At 42.1% G+C, this 14,688-nt stretch overlaps 3 protein-coding genes across 3 annotated transcripts; 2 read left to right on the top strand and 1 right to left on the bottom strand.

Moving 5' to 3' along the window:
* Window positions 1–520: 520 nt before the first annotated feature.
* mrpl20 (mitochondrial ribosomal protein L20) lies at window positions 521–2,871 on the bottom strand. The gene is made up of 4 exons (XM_035631228.2): window positions 2,700–2,871; window positions 2,381–2,491; window positions 2,059–2,136; window positions 521–1,621 (listed from the first exon to the last, which is right to left on the bottom strand). Exons 1-4 carry the CDS (start codon window positions 2,784–2,786, stop codon window positions 1,448–1,450), a joined length of 450 nt encoding a protein of 149 aa, XP_035487121.1. The 5' UTR covers window positions 2,787–2,871; the 3' UTR covers window positions 521–1,447.
* Window positions 2,872–3,648: 777 nt separating this feature from the next.
* sdhb (succinate dehydrogenase complex, subunit B, iron sulfur (Ip)) lies at window positions 3,649–7,794 on the top strand. Its single transcript, XM_035631207.2, has 8 exons — window positions 3,649–3,804; window positions 4,613–4,746; window positions 5,388–5,473; window positions 5,625–5,761; window positions 6,246–6,362; window positions 6,449–6,550; window positions 6,652–6,774; window positions 7,327–7,794. Exons 1-8 carry the CDS (start codon window positions 3,733–3,735, stop codon window positions 7,405–7,407), a joined length of 852 nt encoding a protein of 283 aa, XP_035487100.1. The 5' UTR covers window positions 3,649–3,732; the 3' UTR covers window positions 7,408–7,794.
* Window positions 7,795–9,090: 1,296 nt separating this feature from the next.
* On the top strand, window positions 9,091–14,616 carry mfap2 (microfibril associated protein 2). The gene is made up of 9 exons (XM_035631226.1): window positions 9,091–9,206; window positions 10,868–10,929; window positions 11,557–11,604; window positions 12,037–12,063; window positions 12,183–12,272; window positions 12,395–12,436; window positions 12,526–12,613; window positions 13,577–13,650; window positions 13,748–14,616. The coding sequence occupies exons 2-9, from the start codon at window positions 10,899–10,901 to the stop codon at window positions 13,849–13,851; spliced, it is 504 nt and encodes a 167-aa protein (XP_035487119.1). The 5' UTR covers window positions 9,091–9,206; window positions 10,868–10,898; the 3' UTR covers window positions 13,852–14,616.
* The last annotated feature ends 72 nt before the right edge of the window (window positions 14,617–14,688 follow it).

The following is a 14,688-nucleotide window of genomic DNA, read 5'->3' as shown; positions in this document are numbered from 1 at the left end:
TAATACCTGGGTTTCCCCCCATGGAGATCAATAAAGGTTTATTGCATTACATGCTCCCAGTTCTGTGACTGCACTAATTTACTCTGGTGGGAAATGTATTCAGTTATGCTATGCGCATTTTGATGTCTGTGCAATTTCAATATCTAACATGTCCACGCCTCTTTACACTGTATATTTTGTTTACATTGTGGGCATTTTTCCTTATGTTTATATTGTTCCTATTTTAAATTTATTTTGTGTTTCTATTGCATGTTTAATCCCCCTTTGCTGCTGTTATAAAGACATTTGTTGTTTGGGTAATGTAAAGAATTCAAACTGGGAATTTGTGCTTTTCAAATGCCACTGGTTCATTGAATTTATATAATTGTGGTCGACAGTTTGCAATGTCATGGAAATAAAAGAAGAATATTTGCAGGAATATGGCAGACATAGCAACCACAAAAGACTAACGTAGAAAATATATATCTCTCAAATTCCCATCCTTAAAATTGCAGTTTTTCAATGAAGACAATCAAGAATATATATATCAAAATGTTTAATGAACTAAACATTATGAGGACAACTTCACCACAACAAAAGGGTAAAATACATATTTACACAGACAAAAGTCATCACGATAAAGCTTGAGGTCACTCTTTTCTTTCCAACCTCCCCAAAAAAATCCTCCAAATCCAAAAGCATCAAATCATAACTTAACAATGGTTGCATATTGTTTACACAGGAAAAGTTATAGAAATGAAAATCAGCTGAGGAACATTGCTATAGTATGTTGGACTGAAGTCAGTGAACGTAGCAGGAGCTGGTTTGTGTGCAGACAAACAGTTGCTATGGTGTTAAATGTCAGATTATACCAAATACTGAGGAATTTGTCAGAACGCTTCTCGTGGATGAACACCGCTTGAAAAGCAAACTTGCAGCAGGGGGGCCACAGGAACTGTCCTTGAAGATCAGGGACAAAGGCACTTCAACAGCAATCATCTTTCCTGGTAAAGTGTCCTTGAATGAGAAATTACATCCCTTTCTACTTCAGGGACGTGGATCTGTTGGCAGCTCTATAACAGGTTAGCATTATTAAGGAGAGGTTCTCTTTGAAACCAAAGACCAGTGTGGAGATGATCTATGTGGGACATGCAGGCACGAGACACAGATCAGGCAATCATCACATAACTGTCAGCTCTTTGTTCAGCCAGTGAACCCACCAGGCCTGGTCTCACTGTGGGTCATTTAAACCATATCGCAACTCTGGTATACTGATCAAGAAGGGTGATAAACTAAATTATCCATATGTGATTATATGAAAAAAAGAGGTGTGTGTGTGTGTGTGTGTGTGTGTGTGTGTGTGTGTGTGTGTGTCTGTATGTTTGTGTGCTGCAGGATCCTCAGCAACCCAGGGGCGCTGCTCTCTAAACCACACAGCAGCTGGAAATACATTACTGCAGCAAGCACTTCACTGTAGGAAGACAACACGGGAGAAGACGCCGGGAGGCTCTTTGCCGTCACCCAGCGCTGCGCGGAAGCCTTCTTGTTGCCGAGCCCTTGCAAGATTGGCAAGTGAGAGGAACGTCCGAGGTTCTGTGATGGCCAGATCACTGATGACGTGTCGGTTCAGCTGAACGCTGCTCTGTGTGGAGGAAGAGAGGAAATGTTTTACACAGATGGAGTGAAACGTAAACATTGCTGGTAAAATTATGTAATATGCCAATCAATCAAACTTTATTTATATGGAACCTGAATTAAAGAATCTGCTTAAGAGACTTATGCATACCAAGATAATAAAAGATATGTAGAAATAAAAAGCAATAAAAACAAAAACAAATAAAATCAGGAAGTACTACACAAAAATAAATTGTATTAAAGATAGTAAAATATCAAAAAGGTTAAATTCATAAAAAATACATAATGATCAACACTAAAATCTTAGTAAAACAAAACAGAATAAAGTAAATAATGATGATGAAAAGTAAACATAAATAACAAAACACTACATAAAGTCCAAACTAAATAGGAACGTTTTTAATTTTAAAAATATGAACATTTTCATCTGCTCTCACAACCAACCTTTGTAAGATTGTGCATGAGGGCAGGATACTTCATGCCGTGCTCTCGTGACGCTGCTGCAATACGTGTAATCCAGAGCTGAAGAAATGAGAGCACATAAAACATAATGATGAAAACTTGATTTTTGGCATAATGTCTGCACAGTGACTGACAGTCTGCAGCCTTCACTGCTCTAGGTGATGTGGTTTGCAGATACAGGCACCAAGAGACCATGACCAGGTCTCAACGACACATCACATCAGAAGTTACTTCTCTGACACATCACACAAATGTGTCCGAACCAATAGCAACTGCTGACTTCGTGTTCGATGTCGAGTCTTACCGTCCTCATGTTGCGTTTCTTAATCCTGCGAGATTTTGTGGCGTAGACGAAAGCCCTCCTGACCGCCCGCACCGCCAGACTGTAGCAGCGGTTCCTCCTGCCTCTGAAGTGCTGGAGGAAGAACCGACAGCAGGATGATCGCAACAGCGCTACAGGGGAAATCACTTTAATAATGCATCAGGTCTGACCGGACATCTCGGACCAGCATGACTCACTTGTATCCGGGGCTGATTACAACGCGGTGATATAAGACACAACACTAACACGGTGTGGCAGCAGGTCAGCGCCCACCTGCTCCGGGAAAGAGCCCTGGTCTTACCCGCGCATGTTTGAGGACTTCTTGAACTTTCCAGTATCTGTCGGGCCCGCGGCTTCTGATCCAACAAGACAACGAGAGGAAAACCATGTCTGTTTGCAGTCGGTGCGGTCTGTCAGAGCGAAAGCGCCGATCCAAGTGACCTTAGCCCAGTTTCACCCGGAAGTAGATCCAATTCACATGTCGTACTGCCAAAGCATTGGGTGCGTTGGTTTTAGGACCCGGGACACGTGCCGGTGTCCCTGTTGGGTGGCTGTAGCTCAGGCAGGTCGTCCACTAACCAGAAGGTCGATGGTCCTTCAGTCTGCGTGCCGAAGTGTCCTTGAGCAAGACACCTCACCTAACCTAACACCCCTAACATTGCCTCCGACGACAGTGCCTACAGTGAATGAATGATATTTAACGGAAAGTGCGCTGTATAAATGTTTGTTAATAGGGGAATGTGATTTGTACTGTAAAGTGCTCAAGGTGGTTGATAAGACTGGAACAGTTCGATAAAAAAACAGTTTATTAACTACGGTCCAACCAGCCGCAATTCGTTTCTCCGCAGTCAAACCAGCAGACTGTTGTAGGTGCATTGATTTCAATGCATTTACCGTACAGGCTCAAATAAGGGGGCACTGCGAATTTAGTGTCTGCTGGTTTTTATTTATTCATTTGTATTCAATTATTCACAATCAAATAGGCATAATTAAGAAAATACAGGTTACAACAAACGAACAACCAACAACTGAGCGAGCGATATCAATAACAAAATAAAAGACAACACAAGATAGAAAGTGATCAATCAGGAATTGGGGTACATAGATATGACCAGATGTAGGGCTTTTTCGAGTTTTTACAACATTTTACATATTTCTTGTATAGTATTATTTCTCAAGTAGCAACCAGATGGTTTGACCTCAGTGTTGGTGTTTCCTCTGCACCGCCCGGCGCCCGGCACGTCTGTGTAAAAAACACGCGCTAACATGGGAGCAGTGACGCGGCCGCGGTGGCTGCTGGGATAGAAGGCGGTGGAGGTCAGAGAAGCTCCAAAATGTCGGCTGTTTGTCTCACGTCCTTGAGCCGCTGCGCTGTTGTGGCATCCCGCTCCCCCGCAGGACTGGTGGTATGTTTGAAGTTAATTGAACAAGTAAACGGTTTATATTATCTGTTTCGGTCAGGCACCGATATTGCCATGGAGCTGTTTCGCTTCTTTCAGAGCAACACTTTTTGAAAGTCTCTGTCTACGCTTTGACGTGACATAGCAGCACTACGTACAATATACAAACGATAACACACAGAAAAGACTTATCATTTCAGCGCAACATTTGGTAATAAAACAGATAAATTAAGTTAATTCGACTTGAATATCAATCTTCAACGCTGTGCCGCTTGATAATCGCGTGATATGGTGTGTTTTCCTAGTTTTTAGTTAAGATTTTTGCTGTTGATAAATGTTATCTTTATATATATATCATTAGGTGTCATCTACAAAGCAATGAAGATTTACACCATGATCCCCACAGCATTTCTTATTTCGAAGGAGAGAAATAATAGTGGACTAAGAATTGAACCTTGAGGGACACCAAACAGAAAATTACGCTTGTCTGAAACATGTTCCAGAAGGCATAAATTAATAACTTCTACCAGTGAGGCGGGTAGTAAAACAGTTCAGTGCTGTTCCAGAGAATTCGATGTAACCTTCCAAGTCAGTTTATAAATATGTTGTGGTTGATTGTGTTGAACTCAGCACTCTAATCATGAAACATTATAATAATTGAAACTTTTTTTTATCATCTGCGCTCGCTTTCGGATCATTTATAACTTTTACAAGTGCTGTCTCTGTAAGATGTATGTGTGTGTTTGTGTCTATAATTTTAATAGTAGAGTGTCGAAACAATGATGTTTTCCTCTCCCCTCATCCGTGCTGCCAGGCGGTGCGGTACGCCCAAACAGCAGCGGCTCCAGCAGCACAGCCCAGAATCAAGAAGTTCCAGGTGTACAGATGGGACCCAGACACTCCAGGGGACAAACCCCGCATGCAGACCTACGAGATCGACCTCAACACGTAGGTGTTTCGGCTTCTGTCTGTACGTTGAGGAGGATGAGGAAGGCCGGCATGTGCTGCAGTGGATTGGTGCAACTTAAACACTACTTACATATTGAACTGATCATGCACACTGGTGTGTCCTGATCCTATCTATTAGTGTCAATATCATTGCATCATGAACAGTGTGTTATGGACTCCTTCCAGGTCACTTATTACAGCTTAGGTGCAGAGAAGAGGACTCTGAGATTAATCATTGTGAGTTAAGTTAAATTACAGATTAGTGAAGACTAAGTACTGCTGACTTGTGCTCTTAATGACAATAATAGATTTTTGGTTCTGGTCGTTGATGTTGATAGGCATTTTAAAGTTCACCTGAGTAGAATTCAGAACAGCCTTCAGGTGGATGTAACTCACACAGCCTGGCATATATCCAGTCCTCCGCCTTTACATGTTCATCTAATCAGCTCGAGAAGACTCGACTCACTTCTGTCACCATGACGCTGCAGCCAGAAGAACTAACATTCAAAAATGCCTTCAAGCCATAGAACCTGTCAGGGCTTTGATTAGTCAAGTTAAACACAGTAGAGTTTTCCCCTTTGTTATACTGTGTTGTTTTGCATTTATTGACCGACTCTCTGGTTGTTTTCTGCTACATGTAGTTGTGGTCCAATGGTTCTTGATGCCCTGATCAAGATCAAAAATGAGATGGACTCAACTCTGACCTTCCGCCGCTCCTGCAGAGAAGGTCAGTAACATGGAGGCCGGAGTGAGCCAACCGGATAATTATCTCCTCTTTTTCCCTAGAAAGTACAGTATGGTGGTAGCAAAGTTGTTTTGTCTTTAGATTCTCCTGTCCCAGAAGTTTTACTGAAAATCTTTTATCAATCTTTTTGCAGGTATTTGTGGATCCTGTGCAATGAACATTAATGGAGGAAATACACTCGCTTGTCTCAACAAGATTGACAACAATATTAGCAAGCCATCGAAGATCTACCCCCTTCCACACATGTACGTGGTGAAGGACCTGGTTCCTGTGAGTAAAAAAAAAAGAAACGACTACACCATGAACAGTTGTACCGGCTCTGACTGGAAGCAGGTGTTACTCTAGTTGTTCCACCTGTGTATGATGGACTGTATTTATATACAGTAGCGCTTTTCTAGTATTATCACCCACACAAAGCACTTTTACATTACAAGTCACATTCACCTATTCACACACACATTCATACAGCGGAGCCATGTACTGCACTTTTTCAGATTCAGAAATTCCACAAACCTTCCGGTTTGAGGACGACCTCAATCTCCTGATTCAGAACCGCCCGTATAAAACATGTTTCCCATCACTTATTAACTTAACAAAGTCATGACATTATGTTGATGTATGTGATGTCTTCTCTAATTTTTACAGGTTAAATTAATCAGACACGTGGATGAACTCATTTATCACTTTCAGAAGCATTTGACAAAGTTGTTTTTTTGTTGTTGTTTTTGGATCCTTGATTGATTTGTCTTTGCAGGACATGAGCAACTTCTACGCCCAGTACAAGTCTATCGAACCCTACCTGAAGAAGAAGGATGGCACAATGGAGGGGAAAGAGCAGTACCTGCAGACTGTAGAGGACCGACAGAAACTGGTACACCACTGGGGTTTTTTTGGTAAAGCATTGACAGACGAGCTTCCCAAGGCTCAACATCCTTCTCTTGCTTCTCTCCTGTGCAGGACGGGCTGTATGAGTGTATCCTGTGTGCCTGCTGCAGTACAAGCTGTCCAAGTTACTGGTGGAATGGAGACAAATACCTTGGACCTGCTGTGTTGATGCAGGTGTGTGTGTGCATTTGTGTCTTAATTCTGGATTTATTCTGACGAAATTATAAAAATGACTATGTATCTGAATAATCGCTATCTATCCCTCTGTCTGTCAGGCGTATCGCTGGATGATCGACTCCCGAGACGAGTTCACAGAGGAGCGTCTGTCCAAGCTGCAGGATCCGTTCTCCCTCTACCGCTGCCACACTATAATGAACTGCACCAAGACCTGCCCCAAGGTAAACTGTCAGCCCCCGTCTACTGTACACACACCGCAGATCGTTACCGTTACACAGGTACATCTCATTAGCTGCACATTTCCCTCTCTTACGTCTTTCAAGTGCGATGTACGGACAAAACTGTGCCAGAAAGAACAAATCAGTGCGATAGATTTTCTGTAAAATGAGAAAATCATTTATTGTCAGGTGTTATGACACCATACATGTGTCCATACATGTGTGAAAAATGTAATTCTGTATTTACACATTTGTTGAGCCACAGTGTGTGAACCTAAGGCACGTTACTGGCAGCAAAGCATTTTTTGGTACATTTATTTGTATCCATATTCATTGATATCTTTTTATAAAAATAATTCAAATATAATTTGATAATCCATGTGTTGATAATGTCTCATACTTAATAAATGTAAAGTAATAAATGTTCTAGGGAAAATTATATAGTTTTTTTAATGTATCTCATGTCAACAATGTATTTTCTACCTGATGCACAAGGATCATCAAATATCAAGATGATTCTCACTGATCTATCTTCATGTCTCCTCTTCCTCTCAGGGGCTGAATCCAGGAAAGGCAATAGCTGAGATCAAGAAGATGATGGCCACATACAAGGAGAAGAAGGCTGCTGCAGTCTGAAACCTCCGTTGTCTTTTTGTAAAGCTCTTCCCTCCATAATTAAATTATATTTTGATTAAGAATGCTTCAATGGTCAGAAGGGCCGGTACACCAGTCAGCTCCACGACCACCACACAGAGTTAACTAATGGGTGTGGTGTGTGGTTGGAGGACTTGGTGTTACAAAAACGCACATGTACAGTATGAATGCAGATGAGCGAGCGTGTGTCCGAGTCTTACATGTACCACAACATAGGTATCTATCTCCATTTCCAGTGTGTATGTTTGTGCGCTAGGGAGACATGATGCTGCACATAGTAAAGCAAAAACAAGTGTATCTGTTCCCTCAGATCTTCCAACAAACCAACTGCAGTCTTTGTCTTGATGGGAAATAAATAGCTGAAATACCTGCCCCTCGTTTTCATTGGTTATTACTCGCTCTCATCAATGTGACTCCCGACTATCCACCTACTTCACCCGCTGTCATCACCTGTCAGTGTCCACTAGATGTCGATACTGTGCAGAGCCTGAAGACTTTTATTTGCCATACATGGAAGTTCAGACAGTAACATAATATGACACAACAGTTCTGCAACAAGTTGTGAAATAAAATGTATAGAAAAAAATATACATCTGTTTAAAAAAAATCTCACCATGCGCTTTTTGGTGCAGGGGTGATACATTTTGATGCAAAGAAAAAAGGAAATACACAAAGGCACTTATGATGTGGAAAAATTAAAAAGCCTCTATTATTGGCAATTATTAATGCATGGCAAAGATTAAAAAAAACAACCAGATGCTCTTGGCCTTCATCTGGGTGACTAACGACTAAAACTGAACCCCTGTGCACATGTATGTGCATTTATTATCCTTATTTAAAATATGGTATTTTTTTTTTTTTTAAGTAAGGAGTGTCATAATGTCATAATAATACTTACAAAAATCTGCTTATTAAGCCAACAAAAAAGCAAGATTATAAAATGCAGGTAAAAGTATTTTTATATTAGGTCTTTAAGATTAAACAAACGATGTAACAAGATGTAATGCTCATTTCGGAGGCCAAAAATTAAAATACTTATTTACCTCAGTCTTAAAGTTTAGTTGTTTCTTAGCACTGAAAAACAATATAATTTGATTAAAAAAACATATGGGATTGTGCTGGTTACAGTCTGATGTCATAGCCTTCATGTGTGAATTAATGTATCTGTCATTATTACAGTTTTAGGTGGCAAATAAAGCTGATGCACAGAGACCCTATGACCACAAGCCGACCTCTGATCAATTTGATTCTGTGGTAGAATCATGATTCATTTCTACATGTTTATGACAAAGTATTCATACAAATGCTGACATGCAGTATTTACAATACTCATCCTGGTAACTTAGGTAGATAAATAGATAGATAGATAGATACTTTATTAATCCCAAGCTGGGAAATTTTGGTGTAACAGCAGCACGTTTCACACAGCACATATAAAAAATATATACAATATATACACAAATAAATGTAAAATATACGAATTGCAAAAATAAAGTAAAAAAGTATAAAGCAACAGCACCTATTAACACTTGACCAGTCCATCTGTATTTTTTCTGTTGTTGACCTCTGACATCACAGAGTCTAACCATGATCTTGCTGGGACCGGGGCTCTGGGCTTTGGGGTCTGGGATCGGGGGTTGGGGGCTGGAGGCTGGAGCCTGGGACTGGACGGGGAGGAGACTACAGATGCGGGGTGGTACAATGTGGCGCTGCAAGGTCCTCCTGCACTCACAGGACGCATGAGAGCTGAGGCAAGTCGGAGCAAACTGAACCAAAATTAGGTGAGAAAAAAAACACTTACATTTGCATGTATTTATTTATTTTCCTATTTGACATACTTTTGTTTGTTTTGACTCTATATGCATGTGTGTGCTCATGTAGTTGAGGAGACTTTACTTGTGCTGAGAGTTATGGAGGTAAAAAAGAAATGAGGAGATATGAGGTGACTGTGCACATATTACATGCAGCCCAGTCCGTGTCTCAAGGACATTGAAGCATCCCTGGTGTTGATCAGTCCGCTCAACGTGAACCGAAGATCAGTGGACCATTTGCATGCATGTTAATGGCTGTGGAGGGCTGACATGTGGTCCTGTGTTTTCACTGGAGAGAAAAAGGAGGAGGGACTTCACAACACAGCCTGTAGCAATGGCACTACAATGGAGAGAAGGTGCCAAGAGAGAAAAAAATCATCTGCCTCCAGAGGGTGGGGGTCAGTGAGGGCACATGGAAAGATGGTTTTTACAATAGTGTTGTTTTTTTTTTTGTCATAGTTGCATAAAATCAAAATGTTTAAAATAGATGACAGCAGTGGAACCTCTGTCACTGTCCTCAGAAACTCTTAATAGTGTGTGTGTGTATGTGTGTGTGTGTAGGTGGGGAGGGGGGAGATGGGGTCTCTAACTGGGAAGGGAAGGAGTCATTGGGGAGAGGAGGGGGGTAATCACTCCCAGATGTGTGCTGTGAAAACATATGGTTTCCGATAGCCACTGTGATGCACAAGAAGAATGTGTGTGTGTGTGTGTGTGTGTGTGTGTGTGTGTAATGCTGGAACACAAACACACACAGACACAGATTTATTGTTACATATGTAGAACTTGTGCAAACAATGTTTTCCATCACAGTTTTGTGCGCAGTGCGACATCCTTACAAAGATCTGCATCTGCAGTCGCACGGAGCGAGCGGCGAGTCCACGATGAGGGATGTGTTGGAGGCACAAATGAGCTGCTCAATGTTGTGAGCATGAAGCAGCCTACAGTGCTGCATTGGAGGAGGAGCATTCATACTTTCCACACTGTGGAAAAGTAGTTTAGTCGTTGCTGCAGGAAGTTGAAGTAATGGATTTTACTGTATGTAACACTTTGACAGTGAGTAACTGTATCTCATGGACAACTTAAGAAAATATATTGACCTGGTTCACAAGATGGTGATGTCCTGACATTGTCAGTGTTTTTCTGTCCACATGTCACTTTGACTCAACCTGAGAGGCCCTCTTGCTTGGTGGAGAGAAGACGAAAGAAAGTGGGGCGGAGGAGGAGGGGGAGGGTTCGAGGAAATGACCAGCGAGGGCGACAGAAGAGAAAATGAAGGATGTGGAGACAGACGGAGGGAAGGAGGGGTGAAGAAAAGAGTGGGGTGGGGTTGAGGGGTTCTCTGTTTCTTTTCCTGGAATGCAGCCGCGAGACTGTCTGCTGCAGAGAGGAGAGGAAAAGTAGGAAAACAGAGAAATTGTTCTTAGGAAGACAAACGTGCCACATTCTTGCTGTCAAGCGTTTTCTCCCCCTCTTCTTCTCGCCATGGCTGTTTGGGGCCAGTGGAGGGGGGTTTGGTGGGGGGAGGGTGGTCAGAGGAGGTGATGGAGGGCAATAGGAGTATCAGGCTGTATAAGCAGTTTATTCCCCTCATGTTTGCTTTCATTGTTCATCTTCCCCTCATCTCCCTACAGTGTTGAAGTCAGTCTACCTCCCAGAGAGACCATGAGAGTCCTCCTACTAATCTGCATGCCAGGTAACTGCACCACCCTCCTCCGTCGGCTGAGACATTTTAAGCCTCTGAAAACGTGCTTTCAAGAAAGGCGCAGCATCACCTCATTCAAACTGCATCCCGCTTCCAACCAGAGAGGAGACGACAAACAGAATCAGAAAATACAACCAAATGTCTCAGCGTGCAATAAACAAAATGATTCCAGCTTTGGCAGAAAAAATTGTTGGACCCCATCACTCAAAGTTAAGAACCTGTTTGAGGGCAATATAATAGTAAATATTTCTCAAATAGAGGTAAATATTATTCTGAATAACAGTCAGATATGTATGACTGTGAAAGATGATGGCATGTTCAGATGTCAATAAACAACAAGGCCCTGTCCAGGTCAACACTGTGAAATCAGAGACATTCCCTTTTTTATGGACTTAAAAGAATTGAATTGAATTGACTTCTAAAAAGTAGATAGATATTTTAAAATCAAGAGTAGATTAGATTAGACATTAGAAAACACCTGAGAAAAAGTACTAATGCACGATAGCGTAAGTCCGTGAGAGTATTCAGAGTACTTGTACTTTCCTCACCTGCATCTCACCCATCACCTCCTTTTTGTTAAAACCTTCAAAACTATTTTTTTGTCTGAAATGTCCACAGTTCTGCTGCTCGCCCAGGCCCAGTACCAGGAACCATTTCCTTTTTTGGGTGAGTTCGTTAAGGGAATATTTGGCCTGGATTGTTCCAGCTCTGCGTTGGTTTATATCACATCCCTGCACATCTGTTCCTGATCTCTCCTTGTCCTCTGCTATGTCACCTAGCCTGGAGGAGCTCTCTCTCTCTCTCTCTCTCTCTCTCTCTCTCTCTTCCAGCTCTTATTTACCACCCGCATAGCAACTGTTGTCACCGCGTAAATAGCACTTTGACTACTCTGCATGTTATTATTTGTAAACATCTTGCATATGAAGTCATAGTTTACGGCAAGCTGCTGGTTTTCTTCTGCGTTTGGCGCACAGGAGGTTCCTTTTATGCCGAGCAGTGCTCTTAGTGTGTTTGTGTGTGTAGGCTGTAATTGTTTTCACACTGTTGATCTCATGAAACCCCTTTTTTTTCTCTCCTGCTTATGTCATGGCTCCCCAGAGGACTATGGGCCAGATTATTTTCCAGGTAAGATTTTTTTTTTTAATTCATCGAATATAGAATAAAGTGTTCTTGAGATTTTATTTTCATGTTTGAATGTTGATTTACTGGATAAAAGAGATTCCTCGCCCTCTTTTCATTTTCAGGGGGTCCAGATTCTGAAAATCATGACTCTCTCGCTGGAACCTTCCAGCAGCAGGTTAGACTGGACCCAGTGGTCCGTCCAGAAAAATCAGGTATATCCGCTGAATTGTCCTCCTGTCCAGAGTCACAATTGCCCCTCATGACACTATATTCAAAACAGGTTGTGTTGAGACAGCAACTCATTGTCGGATCTATGTTTCTGTGTGGGTGTCAGGGTCTGAGTTGGAGACGGAGCCCACGGAGCCCGGCCCTCTTGGTAGGAAAGCCGCCGAGACGAGGACAGATCCATCAGTTTGGTTTCTTTGAGTGGAGGGAATCATTTTTTTCTGTGTTTCTGATGTTCAGACTGCAGGGAGGAGCAGTATCCCTGCACCCGGCTCTACTCCGTCCACAAGCCATGCAAGCAGTGTCTCAACAGCCTCTGCTTCTACAGGTACGTAGAAACAAAATCAACACCCAGTCATTTTCTATTCTGCCCTTCTGTCAGTCAAAAACATCTTTAAAGTTTGTTGGACAAACAAGAAGCGCTGTGAGTCACTGCACATTCTCCTCCCCAACCAAACTACTGTCACTGCGTTTCACTTATTGCTCTTGTACGTAAAGTTCCCGTCCCTCTCTTTCTCCCTGTTCTTGCTTTACTTGTTCTGAACTACCTGTTCATTTGTTTTGTCAAGCAAATTCCTTGTACGTGAAAACCTACCTGGCCATAAACGCCATTCTGATTCTGAAAAGCAAAGAACCTGTCAGTCAGATGTCCAAACAATGAAAACGCGGAGCCCATAAGTCCAGTATTCACTTATTTTTTTCTGGTATCATTTCTTCATGGACATAGAGTTTGGTTTGTTCAAGAGAAAACCTGACGTAGACATTTGGAACCACAATGCATACATGTGGCACATGATTGTTTTTTGCAAACATTACTCAAACAGTATGTAGTATGTAGTATTTAGTACTACATACTGTTGGGTACTATTTTCAGCAGTGGATGAATACACATCTGGTGCTCTATCAAATATTCATAGCAGCAGGGAAGCGTGTGTGGTATTAACTGACTTAAATTACATTCAGTGTTTGTTGTAATGAGGACACATGTTTACATGATGAGGACACGAGTTTACAGCGTGGCTCACTGATCAATTTTTAAATAGTTGTTTGACAACAATGGACGTTTTATTGCGTAGATGAGTACTAGTCATCCATCTTTGGTTTCATAGATAGAAACTTAGTTGGTTTTAATTTTTTAATCATATGTCACATTACAGAAAAGCACCAGATTCCAGAGCAGTTTTGATTTATGTGAATATGAGTGTTTGCATTTCAGGGCGAGCTGCTCCTTTAACATCACTGGTACCTCAGTGTCCCAGCTTCACTTGTGACTCTCCCATGTCTCATTCAGTTTGCGACGGGTGTACGTCATCAACAAGGAGGTGTGCGTGAGGACTGTGTGTGCACATGAAGAGCTTCTGAGAGGTAGGTTGTTCAGTGTGTGTGTGTGTGTGTGTGTGTGTGTGTGTGTAGAGAGAGACTTGGTTATGTTAACCCTTGACCCCTCTCTGTCTGTGTTTAGCTGACCTGTGTCGTGATCAGTTCTCTCGCTGTGGCGTGGCGGCACTGAGCGGACAGTGTTCATCACTAGGAGGAAGCTGTGGAAAGAGCTGTGGTGGCTGCTGATTTGAGTGCTGAGATCAGGGGTACAACCTGCCCAGATACTGCCGCTTCTCCAAAACCCGTCCACGTCCTCCTCCTGCTTCTCTCTCTCCTCCTCACTTCTCCTTCTGACTCTTCCATGCAACTCATTACTCTTGTGCGAAGAGCAACCTCTGCATTTGAGGACTTGTCTCTCATTTCTCTTCACTTTTATATTTCCACATGTACGTGTGCCCAGTAGATTCTGTGTGTACGGTTGAATATACTCCAAAACACATTGATGATTGTATAAATCACTGGTGCTATAAAAAAACATCACAATGGTGCTATAAACCTTAAGAGATGCTCATAAAACTGCGGCACATCTTTTTTCCTCCCAGATCTTTTTGGCATAGTGTATCATATTAATCTCATGCTTTGTGTTTGTTGACATGTTACTGTACTTGTGCTGAGAAGCAGCCATTGTCAAGATGATCAACTCATCAACGGTGGCCGCTGTGCACTGACATCAGAATAGAAAAACCGAATCAATATCCAGCCGTCAGTAGTTTCGTCTCGTTGAAAGATCGTGAGATGTGTGAGGAGGCAGGTGGTGAGTGACCTCAGTTTTCTGTACAGCTGCCACGCGGATCTGTGCTTAGCAACCGAGCTGCAAGCCAACATAAATATGTTCCAGTGGCAACACGTGCACTGAGAAGGCATCTCACAAGCAGCCTCTGTACTACTGCTTTGTAAAACTGTCACTATAAAGACTGAGAAAAAAAATAAACCTTTGTTTTTTTAACTACAGCTGCTCGGTGTGTGATTGGGTCAAATGTGATTCGTAGCTAATCTGAGACTGCAGCTCAGTAAGATACAGAG

Source organism: Scophthalmus maximus, chromosome 6 (assembly GCF_022379125.1).
Source record: "Scophthalmus maximus strain ysfricsl-2021 chromosome 6, ASM2237912v1, whole genome shotgun sequence".
Taxonomy (NCBI): Eukaryota; Metazoa; Chordata; class Actinopteri; order Pleuronectiformes; family Scophthalmidae; genus Scophthalmus; species Scophthalmus maximus.
This window is presented reverse-complemented; position numbering and strand designations above follow the sequence as displayed.